Source organism: Lampetra planeri, chromosome 69, assembly GCF_965212315.1.
Source record: "Lampetra planeri chromosome 69, kcLamPlan1.2.h2, whole genome shotgun sequence".
In the NCBI taxonomy this organism is placed as follows: Eukaryota; Metazoa; Chordata; class Hyperoartia; order Petromyzontiformes; family Petromyzontidae; genus Lampetra; species Lampetra planeri.
This window is the reverse complement of record NC_136174.1, coordinates 809,071-825,085: the sequence shown is the minus strand read 5'-3', so window position 1 is coordinate 825,085 and position 16,015 is coordinate 809,071. Positions and strand designations below refer to the sequence as shown.

Genomic DNA, 16,015 nt, shown 5'->3' with positions numbered 1-16,015 from the left:
TCATCTCGTTGACATTTATATCAGCCAAATATTCTCCCCGCGTTGTGATGTTCATTCTAAATGTGGAGGGAAAAACCGGAGAGCCCACAGTAAAATCCACGCGACTGAGGAGAGAGACACGTATAGTGCAGTGTACGGTAGTGTAGAGTGTGGTGTGTAGTGTATAGTATTGTATTGTAGTGTATATTGTAAGTATATCATTGTGTTGTGTATAGTGCAGTGTATCATAGCGAAGTGTATAGTAGTGTATTTGTATAGTGTAGTGCATAGTGTACTGTATAGTGTAATGTATATTAGTGTCGTGTATCGTGTCGTATGTAATAATGACTCTCACTCATGATATAATTTCACACATTTATAAATCACCTCACGTGCATTCCCTGGGACATTGCCACGTACCGAGAGCCACGGGACTATACACTAAAACCACGGCGAGTAAGAGAGAGACGCTGACTCCAAATAGAAATCAGCAGACATCGTCAGGTTCCGGGATCACACCCATGCTATCCTATATATCAGGCGAGGTAGTTAACACCTCCACGTGGATAGAAAGAGACTCGAAATATGTCATAACAGGCATCGTCAGGGTCCAAGATGGAATCCTCGAGTCGATGCCAGCAGGCATCGACTCGTCAGGGTGCGGGGTCGAACTCACGACCCTCCTGTATACAAGGCGAGGCAGTTAGCATCCCCCTAGCGGCCGCGGCGCCCATACAGGGACTCCGCTCCTTACGAACGATTTAGGTTCCAGATGTCTTTTAATAAGAATAGGATTTTTCCCATTTTTTATGGCAACAAAACTGATACCTTTTTACGAGGAATCATGTCTGCATTAACCACAATACTTGCAGCCAAAATGGAAAAAAAACACACCCTGATAATATATGCATTGTCCTTGAAACTGATTGGTCCACATCAGAGACATCCTTCTTTACTCCTGTCGATTCCAAACATGTTGTACGGCGTGTACACTAAACATGAGGAATGGTTTGTATATGTAGATGCCACCAGTTCTTCATGTTCTGCAGATTTAGATGCCACCAGTGTCTTAACGTTCTGCAGATGTAGATGCCATCAGTTATTCATGTTCTGTAGATGCTACTGGTTACTCATGTTCTGCAGATATATATGCAACTGGTTCTTCACGTTCTGCAGATGCAGATGCCACTGGTTCTGCAGGTGTAGATTCCACTGGTTCTTCATGTTCTGCAGATGCAGATGCCAATGGTTCTTCACGTTCTGCAAATGTAGATGCCACTGGTTCTTCACGTTCTTCAGATGTAGATGCCACTGGTTCTTCATGTTCTGCAGATGAAGATGCCACTGGTGTCTTCACATTCTGCAGATAGAGATGCCACTGGTTCTTCACGTTGTAGATGCCACTGGTTCTTCACGTTCTGTAGATGTAGATGCTGCCACTGCCATCTATTGCGCAAGGAAGTTGAACTTACGACTCTCGGTTCCAAACAGCTGCAACTGGACATACAGGGAGAGCTTTGTTCGTATCTGAAAGTTCGTGAGTGCAATAATCGTAAGTAGAGGAGTCCCCCACATAATTTTAACCGGGCGAAATATATGTTTTAACCGGCTTAGCTTAGGGCGCCCCTTTCCCCCTTTTCAGGAGTGCCGTCAGCCACGCGGGGCGAGGACAACTGCCGCGGTCGGCCGGACAGACAGAGCATTAAAAAGCAGACGAGATAATGGTCGCGGCAACGAGCAAGGCCGACGTGAAGTGAGCCGCACGCAATCCGGCACATCCGTTGCCGCCACTGCTGCCACCGTTGCTACCGCCGCTGCTGCCGCCGCTGCTGCCGCCGCTGCTGCCGCCGCTGCTGCCGCCGCCGCTGCCGCCGCCGCTGCCGCCGCCGCTGCCGCCGCTTCCGGTGCTGCCGCCGCTGCTGCCGCCGCTGCTGCCGCCGCTGCTGCCGCCGCTGCTGCCGCCGCTGCTGCCGCCGCTGCCACCGGTGCCACCGCCGGTGCTGCCGCCGCTGCCACCACTGCTGCCGCCGCTGCTGCCGCCGTTGCTGCCGCCGCTGCTGCCGCCGCTGCCACCGCTGCCACCGGTGCCACCGCCGGTGCTGCCGCCGCTGCCACCGGTGCCACCGCCGGTGCTGCCGCCGCTGCCACCACTGCTGCCACCGCTGCTGCCGCCGCTGCTACCGCCGCTGCTGCCACCACTGCTACCGCCGCTGCTGCCACCACTGCTGCCACCGCTGCTGCCACCGCTGCTGCCACCGGTGCCGCCGCTGCTGCTGCCGCCGCCGCTGCTGCCGCCGCTGCTGCCACCGCTGCCATTGTTGCAGAGATTCTGCTGGCAGCAGTTGTACGAATCGACAGTGCCGGTGAATGAGGGGACAAGGGAGCCGATGTACTCCTTCATCTGCTCCTTGAAATCGGCGGCGGCACACTGAGCCGTAGTGGCGCAGCCCCTGCCTATAAGCTGTTGCCCACCTGGAAAAAGAAAAAGGAAAATAACCTGTTAAATAAATACATTTAAATTCATGAATAAATGCTAGCATGAATAATAGGAATTGTTAATAATAGTTCATATTTATAATGCACATTCCATCCTAGGATACTCCACATCCACTTCAGTGAACACATCACCAATGACGAGGGCCGCCTTCTCACGGGATGCCTGGCATCCCGTGAAAATTTCACGCCAGAGCCCTGCGCGGGACTGGAGTCACTCCTGGGGCAGACCACGGCCTGACGTGGACACGCACGGTCGAGGCCGAGCTTCAACACCGTGGCCTTGGCTTGCATTCAGCGTGGCGGCTGGTGCAAGATATAATTGCCTGTTGGCGGCGTGTGGAGACTGCCACGCCCTGAGCGGCATGCACATGATGATAATGGTGATGATCCTAGGATCCCAATTGCGCATTGCATGAATAGCAGGGAACAAAAACAACCGGTGGGGGGGGGGGGGGCAATGGACCTAGAGGGGAAAGAATCTGACTTGAAAGTTTCGTGACTGCAAGAATTAATATTCTTTGAGTCTTTTGGTAAAGTCACGTAGATAGGTAAAACAAGAAAAAAACATGCTCCAATAAAACTGTGTAACAAAATATATATTTTGTCCCTGGGTAGTAAGTGTTATTTTCTAATTGCTTATGCCTCAAAAGTACAGAAAATGGCTATATTTCCCCACAAACTTTGCTTTTGTGACCAGGACAGTGATTTTTTAAAATGTACCTATTTTCAATGAGAATTCCAGATAGATTCAGTGCTGAGTAAATTTGGAGTAACTTGTAGAACATTCTAGAACTTTCCAGTAATATAAATAGTAGTATAAACACAGGTGCCTTAAGCCCACCAGTTCAGTTTAGTTCCAGCTGCTTAGGTGGATACATATCTGCATTTTTATGAAATGCCATCAAGAGGCATTTTGCTTTGTCTACGGCCAATTTATCAAGACAAGAGCGAAAAAGTACGCTGTGGAAGCATCTGCTAAGATGCTTCCTACAAGGCATATTTCGGCATGCCTGTCGGGGATTAAGACACACCCTGGGGACCTCATTTCACCTGCGAGCAATGCAAAAAAATTGGACGGTAAGATGGACAATTGTTGCTTGGAATTTTACGTCATGAAATTTGTTAAAATGTAAAAATTGTTAAAGTTTTAATTTAAAAATGTTTTACAATTTTCAATGTTGTTGAAAAATAATATCTTATATGAAAAATGTTGCGAGAATCTCTTACACATTAGTCATGGGTGAAAAAAATGTATTTTGTAGGATGGTACAGAGGGGAAAAGAGAGCCATGAAGTTCGCTATCCCAAGAATTTGGCAGGAAACCACTGACAACTCAAGCAACTGCTACTTCTGCATGGTGGACCCTTCCAAACGTCGAACTGTCACGTATCTGTAACGTCCTTCATCCAGCGCCCCGGTGTCACACTGCCATGAGCTCGCCGTACCCACTCCTCCGGAGAGAGAGCAGCCGTCTTTAGAAGATAGCAGCAAGTCAGAGAGCGAGGAAGACGTAGATCCAGATGACAATATCAGAGGTGGAGCTGAGGAGAGAAACCCATACTACCCCAACCAAAAAGATCTCAACGATTTGATCAGAGATCTTTGTCTCACCAAGTCCAATGCCGAGATTTTGACGTTTAGGCTCAAGCCGTGAAACTTGTTGGATGCAAGTGTGCAAGTCACAGATCAGAGGAAGCGTCACCAACGTTTTTGCAGCTTCTTCACCCGTCAAGATGGGCTCTGCTTCTGCCACAATGTGACCAGTCTGTTCAAGGCAATCGGAATCGCCTGTAACCAGAATGAGTGGCACCTCTTCATTGACAGCTCATCCAGGAGCCTCAAAGCCGTGGCTGCTCCATAATGGTAACAAGTACCCAACTCTTCCCCTGGCTGACTCGGAGCACCTCAAAGAGGATTACAACAGCATAAAGACCTTGCTGGATGCCTTGAAGTATTATGAGTACAGCTGGGAGGTCATCAGAGACTTCAAAATGGTGGCATTCCTGATGGGTCTTCAAGGCGGTTTTAACAAGTTTCCCTGCTGTCTTTGCCTTTTGGGACAGCAGGGACACCAAGGCGCACTTCCACAGGAGGGACTGTCCACAGCGGACCGAGTTCTCTGTGGGGAGGAACAACGTCAAGTGGGAGCCACTGGTGGACCCCAGGAAGGTGCTGATGTCACCACTTCACATCAATTGGGCCTTATGAAACATCTTGCCAGAGCTGTAGATAAGGAGTCAGCATCCTTCAAGTACCTTCAAGACTTTTTCCCTAAGCTGTCTGAGGCAAAGGTCAAAGTCGGTGTCTTCGTCGGACCACAGATGAAGAAGATCCATGAGTGCAATTAATTCCCTAAGAAGCTCACTAGTAAGGAGAAAGCGGCTTGGATCAGCTTTGTCGCAGTGGTTCGGTGCTTCCTGGGTAATCACAAGGCCGAAAACTACGTGGAGCAGGTTGAGACTGGTGAAGAACTATGGCACAATGGGCTGTAGAATTTCCCTCAAAGTCCATATCCTTAATGCCCATCTTGATAAAATGAAAGAGAACATGGGAACGTATTTGGAGGAGCAAGGCGAGCGCTTCCACCACGATATACTGGATTTGCACGCCAAAGACAGTATAATGAGAATATGATGGGAGACTACATTTGGGGGCCGATTTGTGAAAGTGATTTACAGTATAATCGAAAATCTCGAAAAACTACTCACTTCTAAATCTTTTGTAATAATTTTTGTATTACTTTAGTATAAATACATGTTCATTTTGATTTATATGTTGTTGGTTTTTTTTTATTTGGAGTCTGCTTGTCTCTCTCCCCGTGGTCGTGTGGATTTTTCTCCAGGTCCTCCGATTTTTTCCCTTCACATTTAGAATCAACATCTCCACATGTTTAGAGTATTTGGCTGTTGCTATAAACTTTCACGTGATGATATCAGCCACTTCATTGAGCTGCTATCATATTTGAAAGCCAGGTCGCTTCTGCATAGCTAAAGGGGCCTTACCTGGTAAAATAAATATTGCTTATAGTTTAGTATGTATGTACATAGCCGACCCCACTAATTGGGAGGTGAGGGGGAAGGACAAACTAAACACAACAACCAGTAGTTCTAAAGAAATTAGTTTGTCGATCTAGATGATGATTTAAAAGTGTACAGCTCCCAGTGGCTTTTTAATATCAGAAGAGTTCTCCATACGGCCGCAGAAGCGCATCTGAAAGCGCCATGCGATGATGTGTTGACTGTCTTTGTTCGACGGCTAGGAAAAAGTTTAGTGTATAGTAGTGTGTAGTGTAATATATTGTGTAGTGTAAAGTAGTATAGTGTATAGTGTGCTGTATGGTAGTGTAGTGTCTATAGCATCTGAAAGTGCTGCGCATGAAGTGGTGACCACCGTCTGAGTTTGATGGCCAGCAGCCAAATTCACTGCTGCTGCGTGGATGAGCGGAGTTCGTGTGAAAATGGTTTATTGTTCCTTGATGAGATCAGCAAGGTAATGCGAGTCATTTGTGGCAATTGCACACTGTGTGTGTGTGGTCAGTGCGACCTTCTAATGCTGTGTATTCGTTCGGCAACCGGAAGCCGATGCAGATCTATGCAGTTCCCCCCTTCACAACACGTGCCAGATAATGTTGTACATGCTTTTGCCAGATGTCTCGTAGAGTAGTGGGAGTTGTAACAAATGAGTTAAGGGTGCTCTATAAATATGCGTTAGATTATATGTGTAGTGACATATAATCTAACGGGATGTCACTGGGTAAATGCCAGCCCTAGAGGGGCTCGGTCAGCGCTGAGTAATAGCGCTGGATAGCACCACACTTGGCGTGCAGTGCCAGCCTTACAGGATAAGGTGGAAGTGCCGGCCATAGGAACGGGGTTACTATAGGCCATGGCACTTTGGTTGACATGAGAGGACACGTGACCGGTTAAGTCTACAAAGGGCCTCAGGTGGGGGCTCGGGGTGGTCACGTGTCTGGGTCGAGATCCTGCTCGAGGATTCTGGAAGGTGGTCGTGGCCAAACACGGAGACAGCCACGACCCGCGTATGTACTGCATATACTGTCTCTCTGCACGAATACGGGTTGTGAGGTGCATTGTTGTGTTCCTTGGTACGGATCGTTAAATTGTGACGATGACATGGTACCAGTGATTTGGATTGTGCTGCTGGCTGTGGCTTATCTGGGGCAAATATTCTGCACAGAATGCCCCTGTTATGGTTGCGTGTTGACATGAGTGGTCCCGTCATGCTATGGATGACGGTTTGACCTGACAGCCCGGAGCTCGAGACACTCCGTGGCGTGTCTAACCTAGTGGGGTGTGCGCTCACATGGCTCGGGGAGTTGTGGTTCTGTCATGCTATGGCTGACGGCTTGACCTGACGGCCCGGAGTTCGAGACACTCTGAGGCGCGTCTGAAACAGTGAAACAGAGGCTCAGGAAGCTTATGGTGAGTTGCTTTTGAGTTGGGTACTGAAATCCCGTGGTTAATGTCATAGGGATTTTTGGTTGGCAGGACCGGTGTGAATCGAACTCTCTGGTGGGTTCCTGTCTGTTGTTGCTCTCTCCGCTCGATTGCATGCAGCCAGGGGCTGCATTGCGAGTAGGAGCGTGTGAGCGAGGTGTCTTCTCAGCTCGGTTGAGACAGCTGGTTGCTGCAACGCGAGTCTTGGAAAGATACTGCTTTAAATTTCCCCCGCTACGGCTAATGCGTGCGGCGGGCTGCGGCGACGCGCAGAGATGTCGGAGGGTGTAAATATGGGACATGGATTGTCCGTTGTGATTCCCAAAGGAGTATACTGGGATACAAATGCGGGGAGAACCACGGGGATATGCATGTGCACGGAGATTGCCTTCGAGCATACGGCCGCCATTTTGTACGCACGCTGGAAACCGCAGAGATGTTCGCGTGTTGGGCCGCCATTTTGTACGCGCGCGGGAAACCGCGAAGATGTTCTTTCGTTGGGCCGCCATTTTGTACGAGCGCGGGAAACTGCGAAGATGTTCGCGCGTTGGGCCGCCATTTTGTATGCGCGCGGGAAACCATGGAGATGTTCGCACACTGGGCCGCCATTTTGGGCACGCGCGGGGAAACCGTGGGGATGCCGGTCGCTCATGCGGCCGCCATTTTGTACATGCACGGGTGGCCTCGGAGATGTGGGGGTTGTACATGTAAACTATTTCTGGGCAAGAGCAGGCATTCTTTTTTTCTGTGCCACGTTGATTTAACATTTTCACAAAAAATGTACATACTGGGGCAACCCTGAAGTGAGACTTCTCGACCTGGGACGTAGGGAGACGTCCGGAATGTTAATTGTTTTTTGTAGGTTGGTGTTAGGCTTTCGGTTTTCGCCCTATTGCCGCCTGTGGGGTGGAACGGTAGCAGGGCGGTGTGAGACCCTGCCATCCATGGGGTGGTTGTGTGATTTGGTTTGATTACCGGTGTTGGTTGTGCATCCAACGCATCGGAATCTGTATATTTTTGCTTTTCTTTCTTCCGCCGGGCAGAATACGATCATCTCCACTTCCATGGGCCGGGTGGCTGTTGTGTCCGACGAGCTTGTGGTGCTGTGCCTCAGGAGGTGGTTTCTTCTCGTCACAGAATTCCTGCACCTGCCGCCCTTGGAGTCGCCGGTTGTGCTGACCAGATGTGGAATAGAAGGGGGAAGTGGAGTGCCCGTACATCACTCCTGCTCATCTTGTTGCCTAACTCCTGGGGAGGGGCCGTGGCCTTTTTCAAGTTCCCCCAGGACCTCCAGGGAGAGCATGCTTGCCTCCCCTGGGGGGGTCGAAACGCGAACTCGTTCGCAGAGTGGCCGCTGTGCATGACTCTCACAACTTGTTGATTGCCTACACCATTGTCAAACAGTGACTTTCATATGTCGGTGCGTGCATACAATTTTACATGGGTGGGCTGTGCTGAGGGATAAGCGGGTTGACCAGTTCTTCTCGGTGTACATGTGTTGTTGTTTGTTCCCCTCGTCCCATACGTTCTTCCCTTTCCCCCCTCTCGGTGCGTGTACATATGTTCTCGCGGTAATTATTATCGTCGCCTAGAGTAGGTCGGTTGTTCATTGATGTTGTTGTTGGAGGCGCACTGTTTTTCTGTATTGTCACAGCCGGGACGGCTGTTTTTTTACATAGGGGAGGGTGATGTAATGATTGTGGTGTCGCTGCTCTGTACACACGCACACATGTGATGTCACTGTGCCGGGAGCGTTACTACCTCGTGGGTCTAAACACACACACATGACATCATCCCGGCCGGAGGCAGGAATGACGTCAGGGCCGTTGCTGGACATGTGACCGAATCCGAGTGGGGGCCAGGGGCCCAGGGGGACCTCGGGGGCACGTGGACAGCAGGGGGGCTTCGAGAGGGTGCTCGAAGGGAGGCGTGGCCGGGGTGGGGCCCCGGCACGCCGAGGCCCATATAAGCAGCCGCCTCAGGAGGTTCGAAGCTGCCAATGATGAGAATGAAGATGCCTCGTGAAGATGCCAATAACAGAGAGCCTCCAGTGAGCGGACCTGCCAGCAGCCCACCTGGCTGGGTCACGCTAGAGTAGCTACGAAGAGAAGTGTGTGTCAGCTAGAGTAGGTCGGTGGTCACCACCCTATTAATAAATGTGTGCTGCCTCCCTAGAAGAATGAACCCATTACACATTTGCTAAAAAGTTGTGATTTTTACCAGAACAAACTTACCCTGCGATAGCACAGCGGTCACACACGAGTCTTCCCCTGGTGCACAGGCCTGGTTCACTTCAGGAACTCCCAACCCGCTGCTTCCGAAGCGACAAGTACGACCATCGATCACTGCATGGCAAGGGGGGTGGGGGGGTGAGCTCATGGGAACCTGTGACATTCAACAGCATCGATACAGATCAGACCCAGAGAATAATAATGATTATGATAATAAATACTTTAATCTTATAGCGTCATTCGTAGTGGTTGGCTGTGCACAGTGCGAAAGAAGCCCAACACAGGCAGAGTGTGTTGGGCTCAGCAGTTTTTTTCTTGCGGTGTTTGTCCCACCTGATGACGGATGCTTGTGTTGTGCCTGAAACGTCGTGATTTAATGTATTTTGTTTTATATCTACGTGACTTTACCGAAAGAACCAAAGAGTATATATCCCTGCAGTCACGAAAACTTAAAATCTAGATAGAGTTTAATTGTTTGTCCTTCCCCTGCACCTCCGATTAGTGCGTTCGGCGACGTACGGTGGTGTGAAAGTTCAACATACATACTTACCATAGATAACACTACCCATCGACTCAACACTACCCTACCCATAGACTAACACTTCTCATATACTCAACAATAGCCATAGACTATACTCTTTGGTTCTTTGGGTAAAGTCACGTAGGTAGAAATAAAATAAATCACGACGTTTCGAATGCAACACAAGCGTCAGTCATCAGACGAAAAAAAAACCCACTACCCATAGGCTTAACACTATCCATAGACTCACTGCCAATAGACTCAACAATGCACCATAGCCTCAAAACTGCACCTCCGATTAGCATAGTTGGCTATGTACAGTGTGAAAAAAGTTCAACCTACACACATCAGTATGGGTCTCTGTGGGTTTCTGTGGGTCTCTTCTGATATTATGATGCCACTGGTTGATATGCACTTTTAAATAATCTAAACTGACAAACTCACTTCTTTAGAACTGCTTTTTGGGTTTAGTTTGTTGTCCTTCCTCCACATCTCCGATTAGTACGGTTGTCTACGTACGGTGCGAAGAAAAGTTAAATGTAAAGTCACGTAGGTAAAACATCAAAATTAATGAAAATAAAATAAAAAACAAAAAACACGACGTTTCGGAGGCAACACAAGTCTCCGTCATCAGGTGGGACCGTCACAGCCAGATTAGCTGCATCAAGTGAGGCAATGATTCAAGATGTAATCCCTTAAAAGCGAGTTGAGGGGGGAGGAGAGGGAGGGGGGGAGCTCATCAGACTATGGTAGCCAATGAATGGAACGTATCGGGAGGGAGGGGGGGCGAGGCCAAAAAGGGTGAGCGACGGCGTGAAGCGCAAGCGGCCAATTACTGCCAATTACTGCACACGCCAACACAATGGAGTGATTGTGCGCAAGCGGCCAACTACAGCACACGTCAACACAATGGACAGAGAGGGGGAGGGGAGGTCTGATACACATGATAGAACGAAGATGCCCATGTTTATACCAATGCTGGCTGAACAATGAAGAGAGTACTGTTAGAAAATAACTGGGGATGTTAACACTCGGTAAAGTAAAGTAAAATAGTGCCTGTCAGATAAGATGGTCCAAAAAAATTGTAATTAAGTCTTTTGCGTGGTTGATAACATATTTCCAATGATTACTAAGTTTGTATCCATCATCACGGTTGAAATTATGTCTGTGTTTGTATATTTGTATGGCTTCGTGTACAAACCTTTGATGGTAGCCGGGAGGTTTGCAGAGAACCTTGGTCTCGGAAAAGACAATTTCATGAGAGCCCACCGAGTTGTAGCAATGATCGGTTGTTGCCTCCGAAACGTCGTGTTTTTTGTTTTTTATTTTATTTTATTTTCATTAATTTTGATGTTTTACCTACGTGACTTTACCGAAAAAACCTAAGAAGATGATTCCTTGCAGTCACGAAAGCTTCAAATCTAGAATTAAGTTAAATGTACATTCTACACTTCTGTACACTACACACTGATGGTGGGAAGACAAAGCTAAAGAGATCCAACATCTTGCTGACATATAATATGCATGGCTTTTTCAGTGCCAGCAGAACCGCCTATGGTCCGAGCACTTGGGGAACAACCCCCCACTGAGGGCTAAGAATGGAGGAGATCTGATCAAGGAGAGGGAACTCAACACATGCTGAAAAGAGAATTTTGAAAATAAGCACAATCGAGACTCGTTTGTCGATAGTGTTTTCCGCTCTGTTCCACAACACCCAATCAAAAATGAGCTTGGAACCCCCTCAACCCTTGATAACATGAGGAAAGACATCAAGCAGATGAAATGCAATAGGGGCTGGGAGCTGATGGAATCCCTGCAGAAATCTTCAAAAAAGGAGAGGAGCTCGACTCACGGCTCCAAGCGCTCACGTTGAAAATTTGGAAATACGAGGACATCCCGAACGACCTCAGAGATGCCATGATTGTGACAATCTTTATGAAAGGACATACATCCGATTGTGGAAATTACAGGGGGATCGCCTTGCTGTCCACTGCAGGAAAGATCATTGCAAGAACTTTCCTGAACCGTCTTCTGCCACTTACTGATAAACTGCTCCCAAAATCCCAATGTGGGTTAAGGCCATCGAGAAGCACAATTGGCATGATCTTCGATGCCCATAAACTGCAGAAAACATGTCAGGAACACAAACCTTTCGACATGGACTTCTTTGACCTCACGAAATCCTTTAATTCTGTCAACCGAGGAAATACTGTGGAGATCCTTGAAAAGTATGGATATCCACCGAAATGTGTCACTTCTTCGCCTGCTGCATGGTGGTATGCGAGCAATGATTCTTAGTAATGGATCCATCTCACGCCACTTTGAAGTTAAGATTGGAGTCAAACAAGGCTGCGTCATTACCCCAACACTCTTCTCAATATTCTTCACTGCGATGCTACAGCTAACTACTGGCAAGCTTCGAGCAGGAGTGGAGCCAAACTAACAAATTGATGGTAAGCTGTTCAACATCAACTGACTTCGATCTAAAACTAAGACCATCCCGACAGCAGTTGTTGTTGAGCTCTGCAGCCCAACTTACTAATCCAGTTCCACCCCCCACCCTTCATGTATTTTCAGACCCAAAGATAATTAAACTTTTCTATGGAAGACACTCATCCTCGATTGCGAGGGAGAGCCTATGATGATAACACAGCACATTACCCCACTACACTATGTAAAAAAAACATTTTTTTCCAGACTGCTTGTTTTCAGTTCATCGTCCTTTCCCAAGCACATCTGATTAGCACGGTGCGAAATGAAGTTTAATGTACACACACGCATACTCCACATTACAGAAATAAGATAGAGGTGGGTTAAACAATCTGTCCGTCAATTGAAATCCACTACCGCCATTGCAGAGATCGGTCTGGCAGCAGCTGTAATCATTCACGGTGCCGGTGAATGACGAAGCGATGCCGGTGATGTATTGCTTTATCTCCGTCTTGTAATCGGACGTCTCACACGCCGCCTTGTAGCCACATCCCCTGAATTGGAATGTTTTGCCACCTGCAAAACAAGGAGGCGATTGCAAACTGTTTAGATCAACGTTGTAGTGACCGGGACCGAGTTGTATTGTCCCCCGCATAACCACCCCTCCCCAGAGCACCTCAAAGTCACTTAACCTGGGGAATTGGTCCCACTAAACTAGAAACTATTTTTTTATTTACTCGGTGTAAGGCCCCACTGAGCTATGTAGCTCTTTTTCAGACAAGTAACCTGGCCATCACAAATGATAGCAGCTTAACGAAGTGGCCGATAATCATGTGGACATTTATAGCAGCCAAATACTAAACTAAACTATTTATTTTACAGGTAAGGCTCACCGAGCTACGTAGCTATTTTTAAACATAAGCGACCTGGCCATCACAAATGATAGCTGATCAAAGTGAATTATCACGTGCAAATGTATAGCAGCCAACTATGCGAGGGGGAAAAAAAATCCATGCGACCACCATGGGGAGAGAAAGAGAGAGATGCAGACTCCAAATATACAGCGGCAGGTTTTGTCAGGGTTGGGATCGGGATCAAACCAACGACCTCTATACAAAGCGAGGTAGTTAACATCACCTAGCAACTGACAGCTCAGTGGGCCTTACCCGGTAAAATAAAAAGTTAGGTTTAGTTCTCTCTCCACATTGACTCCCCCTTTGTTCATAATCAGAATATATATTTACACCCCAGGAGGAATCCAATGAGATATAAAGCTCTTCTTCATAGATGTCCAGTATGGACAGGGGGTAAGAGTGTTACAAAAACGAACAATACAAAACACAATAATCGTGCAAAGTACAATAAAGGTGTAGAGGAGTAAAATGGGGACGTGACGTCAGGTGTGCCGTTCAGTGCGATGACGTCACGTCTCCTAGGGTACTTAAGGTAGACCCCATGACGAAAAGGGGGTCACTGTGGGAACGGGGAGAGTAGGAAGGGTGAAGAGGGAACCAGGAGTAGAGAGGGATCGAGTGGTAAGTCTGGGGAGAAGCCGGTGGTAGCCGATAGAGGTGCTTCTCTCTCCGGTCGGTGGAGTCAGCAGAGTCCCCGATCCGACACGAGAGAGAGAGACCGGAGCTAGCCGGACAGGGACCAGGACTCAGTGTAGGATCCCTAGCCCCTGGGAGTTGTGTACCCTTGTGTGTTATTGTTAACCTTTAATAAACCCTTGGCGAAACCCAGATTCCAAAAACACAGGATGAGATGTTACTATCCTTTGTGCAAGCACTTCCAAGAGTTCATGAACAGTGAGCCTGGTAAAATTTACCTCCGTCTCCGAGTGCGTCCGTGGGTACTCCTCAACAAAGGTAAACAAATCACCTGTACACATACAAATGAAACTAAACCATGCCCATCCTGTCAGGAAAAGCCCATTGAGGTATTAACTAATTTTTGAGAAGTAAAATGGCTTTCACAAATTATAGCTCAATAAAGTGGCCCATTATTCGGACATTTGTCGCAGTAAAATTATTTGAATGATTTCAATGCATGTTACTAAATGTGTAGGAAAAAACCAGAGGACCTGGAGAAAAAAAATCCACGTGACTACCAGAACATGCAAACTCCAAATATACAGCAGGCGTCAGGATCAAACAAACGACATCCTGCATACCAGGTGAGGAATGTAATATCTCACCACCGTAGCACCCCTTTAATAAATAAATAAAGTATATAAGTTCAAATTGCATAATCAATTATTAAGCTTCGGAAATGGGGCAGTTCAACAACAGCAAAAACAGTCTCAGATCAGACCAAGACACAGTCCTTCAATATATATTTTTTAAATAAAATGGAACTCAGTTCATTAAGGAATTAAATCTACAAATCAAATTGGAAAACGTGACTGTATCCATGACTAATCTTTAACATCCCCTCACCAGCTGCAGCGCCTCCTACCCCCTCCCTAATGTTGCCATTGTTTAGAAACCCGCAATACTTGTCTTAAGGGAGCACTGGTGAAGCATAGGTGCTGACGAGGGGTTAGGAAGCAAGATCAGTACGCAAAGCATACATGCCAACCCCTTATCAGTGCCTACCTTATTGCAGACCAATTCAGACCTTATTGGTCACCCCATGTCCTTATAAATATCAACGTTCATCCTACAGAATCCCATCACAAGGCAGAAATACAAAGAAATAGACAAAAACTATGTTTTGCCCGCATTGAAATAGCTGTAGGGCATATGGTCCTGAAAACTCAATTTCCCTGTACAATAATACGTGTAAAACCGTATGGGTTGACACGCATGGCAATGGTCGTCCAAATTATCTTCCCGGGCCAAACCGTTACCCTGCGTTAGGGTGGTGGTTAAGCAGGAGTCTTCGCCTGTTGCACAGAACTTATATTCTTCAGTGATTCCCAGTCCGGCACTCCCGTAGTAGCAGATCTTTCCAGTGGCTGCAACAACAAAAAGAAACACGATCGCATCAGCAAGTGAGAGAGACAGAGAGAGGTCGAGGAAATCCAGCGGTGGCAGTACCAAACAAAAAACGCACGAGAAATATGAAGGCAAAAGCAACTTCATTCAACACAACTGGCAGAAATGAAAGTTTAAGGTTCAAGGTGCAAATCCCTACCACCACCACCACCACCACCCGACACAGCCAAACAGTAAAGTGGTTTGTCAGTAAACAAAACGTCCATTTATATAGGTTTTTGGGTTACACCGGTAAATATGAATGTGTCGTTAATTCCGCCACCGCCCGACGACACAGCCAATTAGTATGGGTGTCACGTAAACAAAACATGCCAATTCTTTATTAGTGTAGGGGACTAAATGGAGAAAAAATGTTACACGGAGTTACTAAGTAGGTATCAAATCGAAAGAACACAGGTGCTGAGAGAAACTAGAAATAGAAAAGGTGGTGAAGGGACAATTAATGAGGGGGTGTGTGTAGCTTCCCTGATTCATTATTCGTCACGAGTTGTAAAACCCCATGTAACTTAATAAAACGTCGTACCTTTCTCTTCTTTCACAACTCGTCGGAACTTCTTTACACAAGCACATCACAACGGTTGTGTTGGAGTAAACCCACGACAACATTTACAAATCGAGTGCCATAATTTTTCGCCAGTAATTACAACTAGCAGCATCATCATGCGACAGCCAGAGTTGTGGAGAAATCCTCCTCCTGTCTCGGTCTTAAACAATGCGTGACGATTTAGTTTCATAATTCAGTACTAACCGGTTGTTGTTTGTTGGAAAATTTAACCCACAACACACATTTACACATTCGAGTAGCTGGTGACATTTCGCTTGGGGTGTGATTACAACAACAACCAGCGGCCAATTTTGCCTGCTGGCTGATGAGGCTTAGTTTAGTTTTCCATTTGTCAGTAA

General features: G+C 47.3%; 1 protein-coding gene across 1 annotated transcript; it reads right to left on the bottom strand.

Moving 5' to 3' along the window:
• Positions 1-1,629: 1,629 nt before the first annotated feature.
• LOC144737398 (uncharacterized) lies at positions 1,630-15,373 on the bottom strand. The gene is made up of 6 exons (XM_078620077.1): positions 15,258-15,373; positions 14,965-15,072; positions 12,531-12,689; positions 9,167-9,277; positions 2,224-2,451; positions 1,630-1,652 (listed from the first exon to the last, which is right to left on the bottom strand). Exons 1-6 carry the CDS (start codon positions 15,316-15,318, stop codon positions 1,630-1,632), a joined length of 690 nt encoding a protein of 229 aa, XP_078476203.1. The 5' UTR covers positions 15,319-15,373.
• Positions 15,374-16,015: the final 642 nt, after the last annotated feature.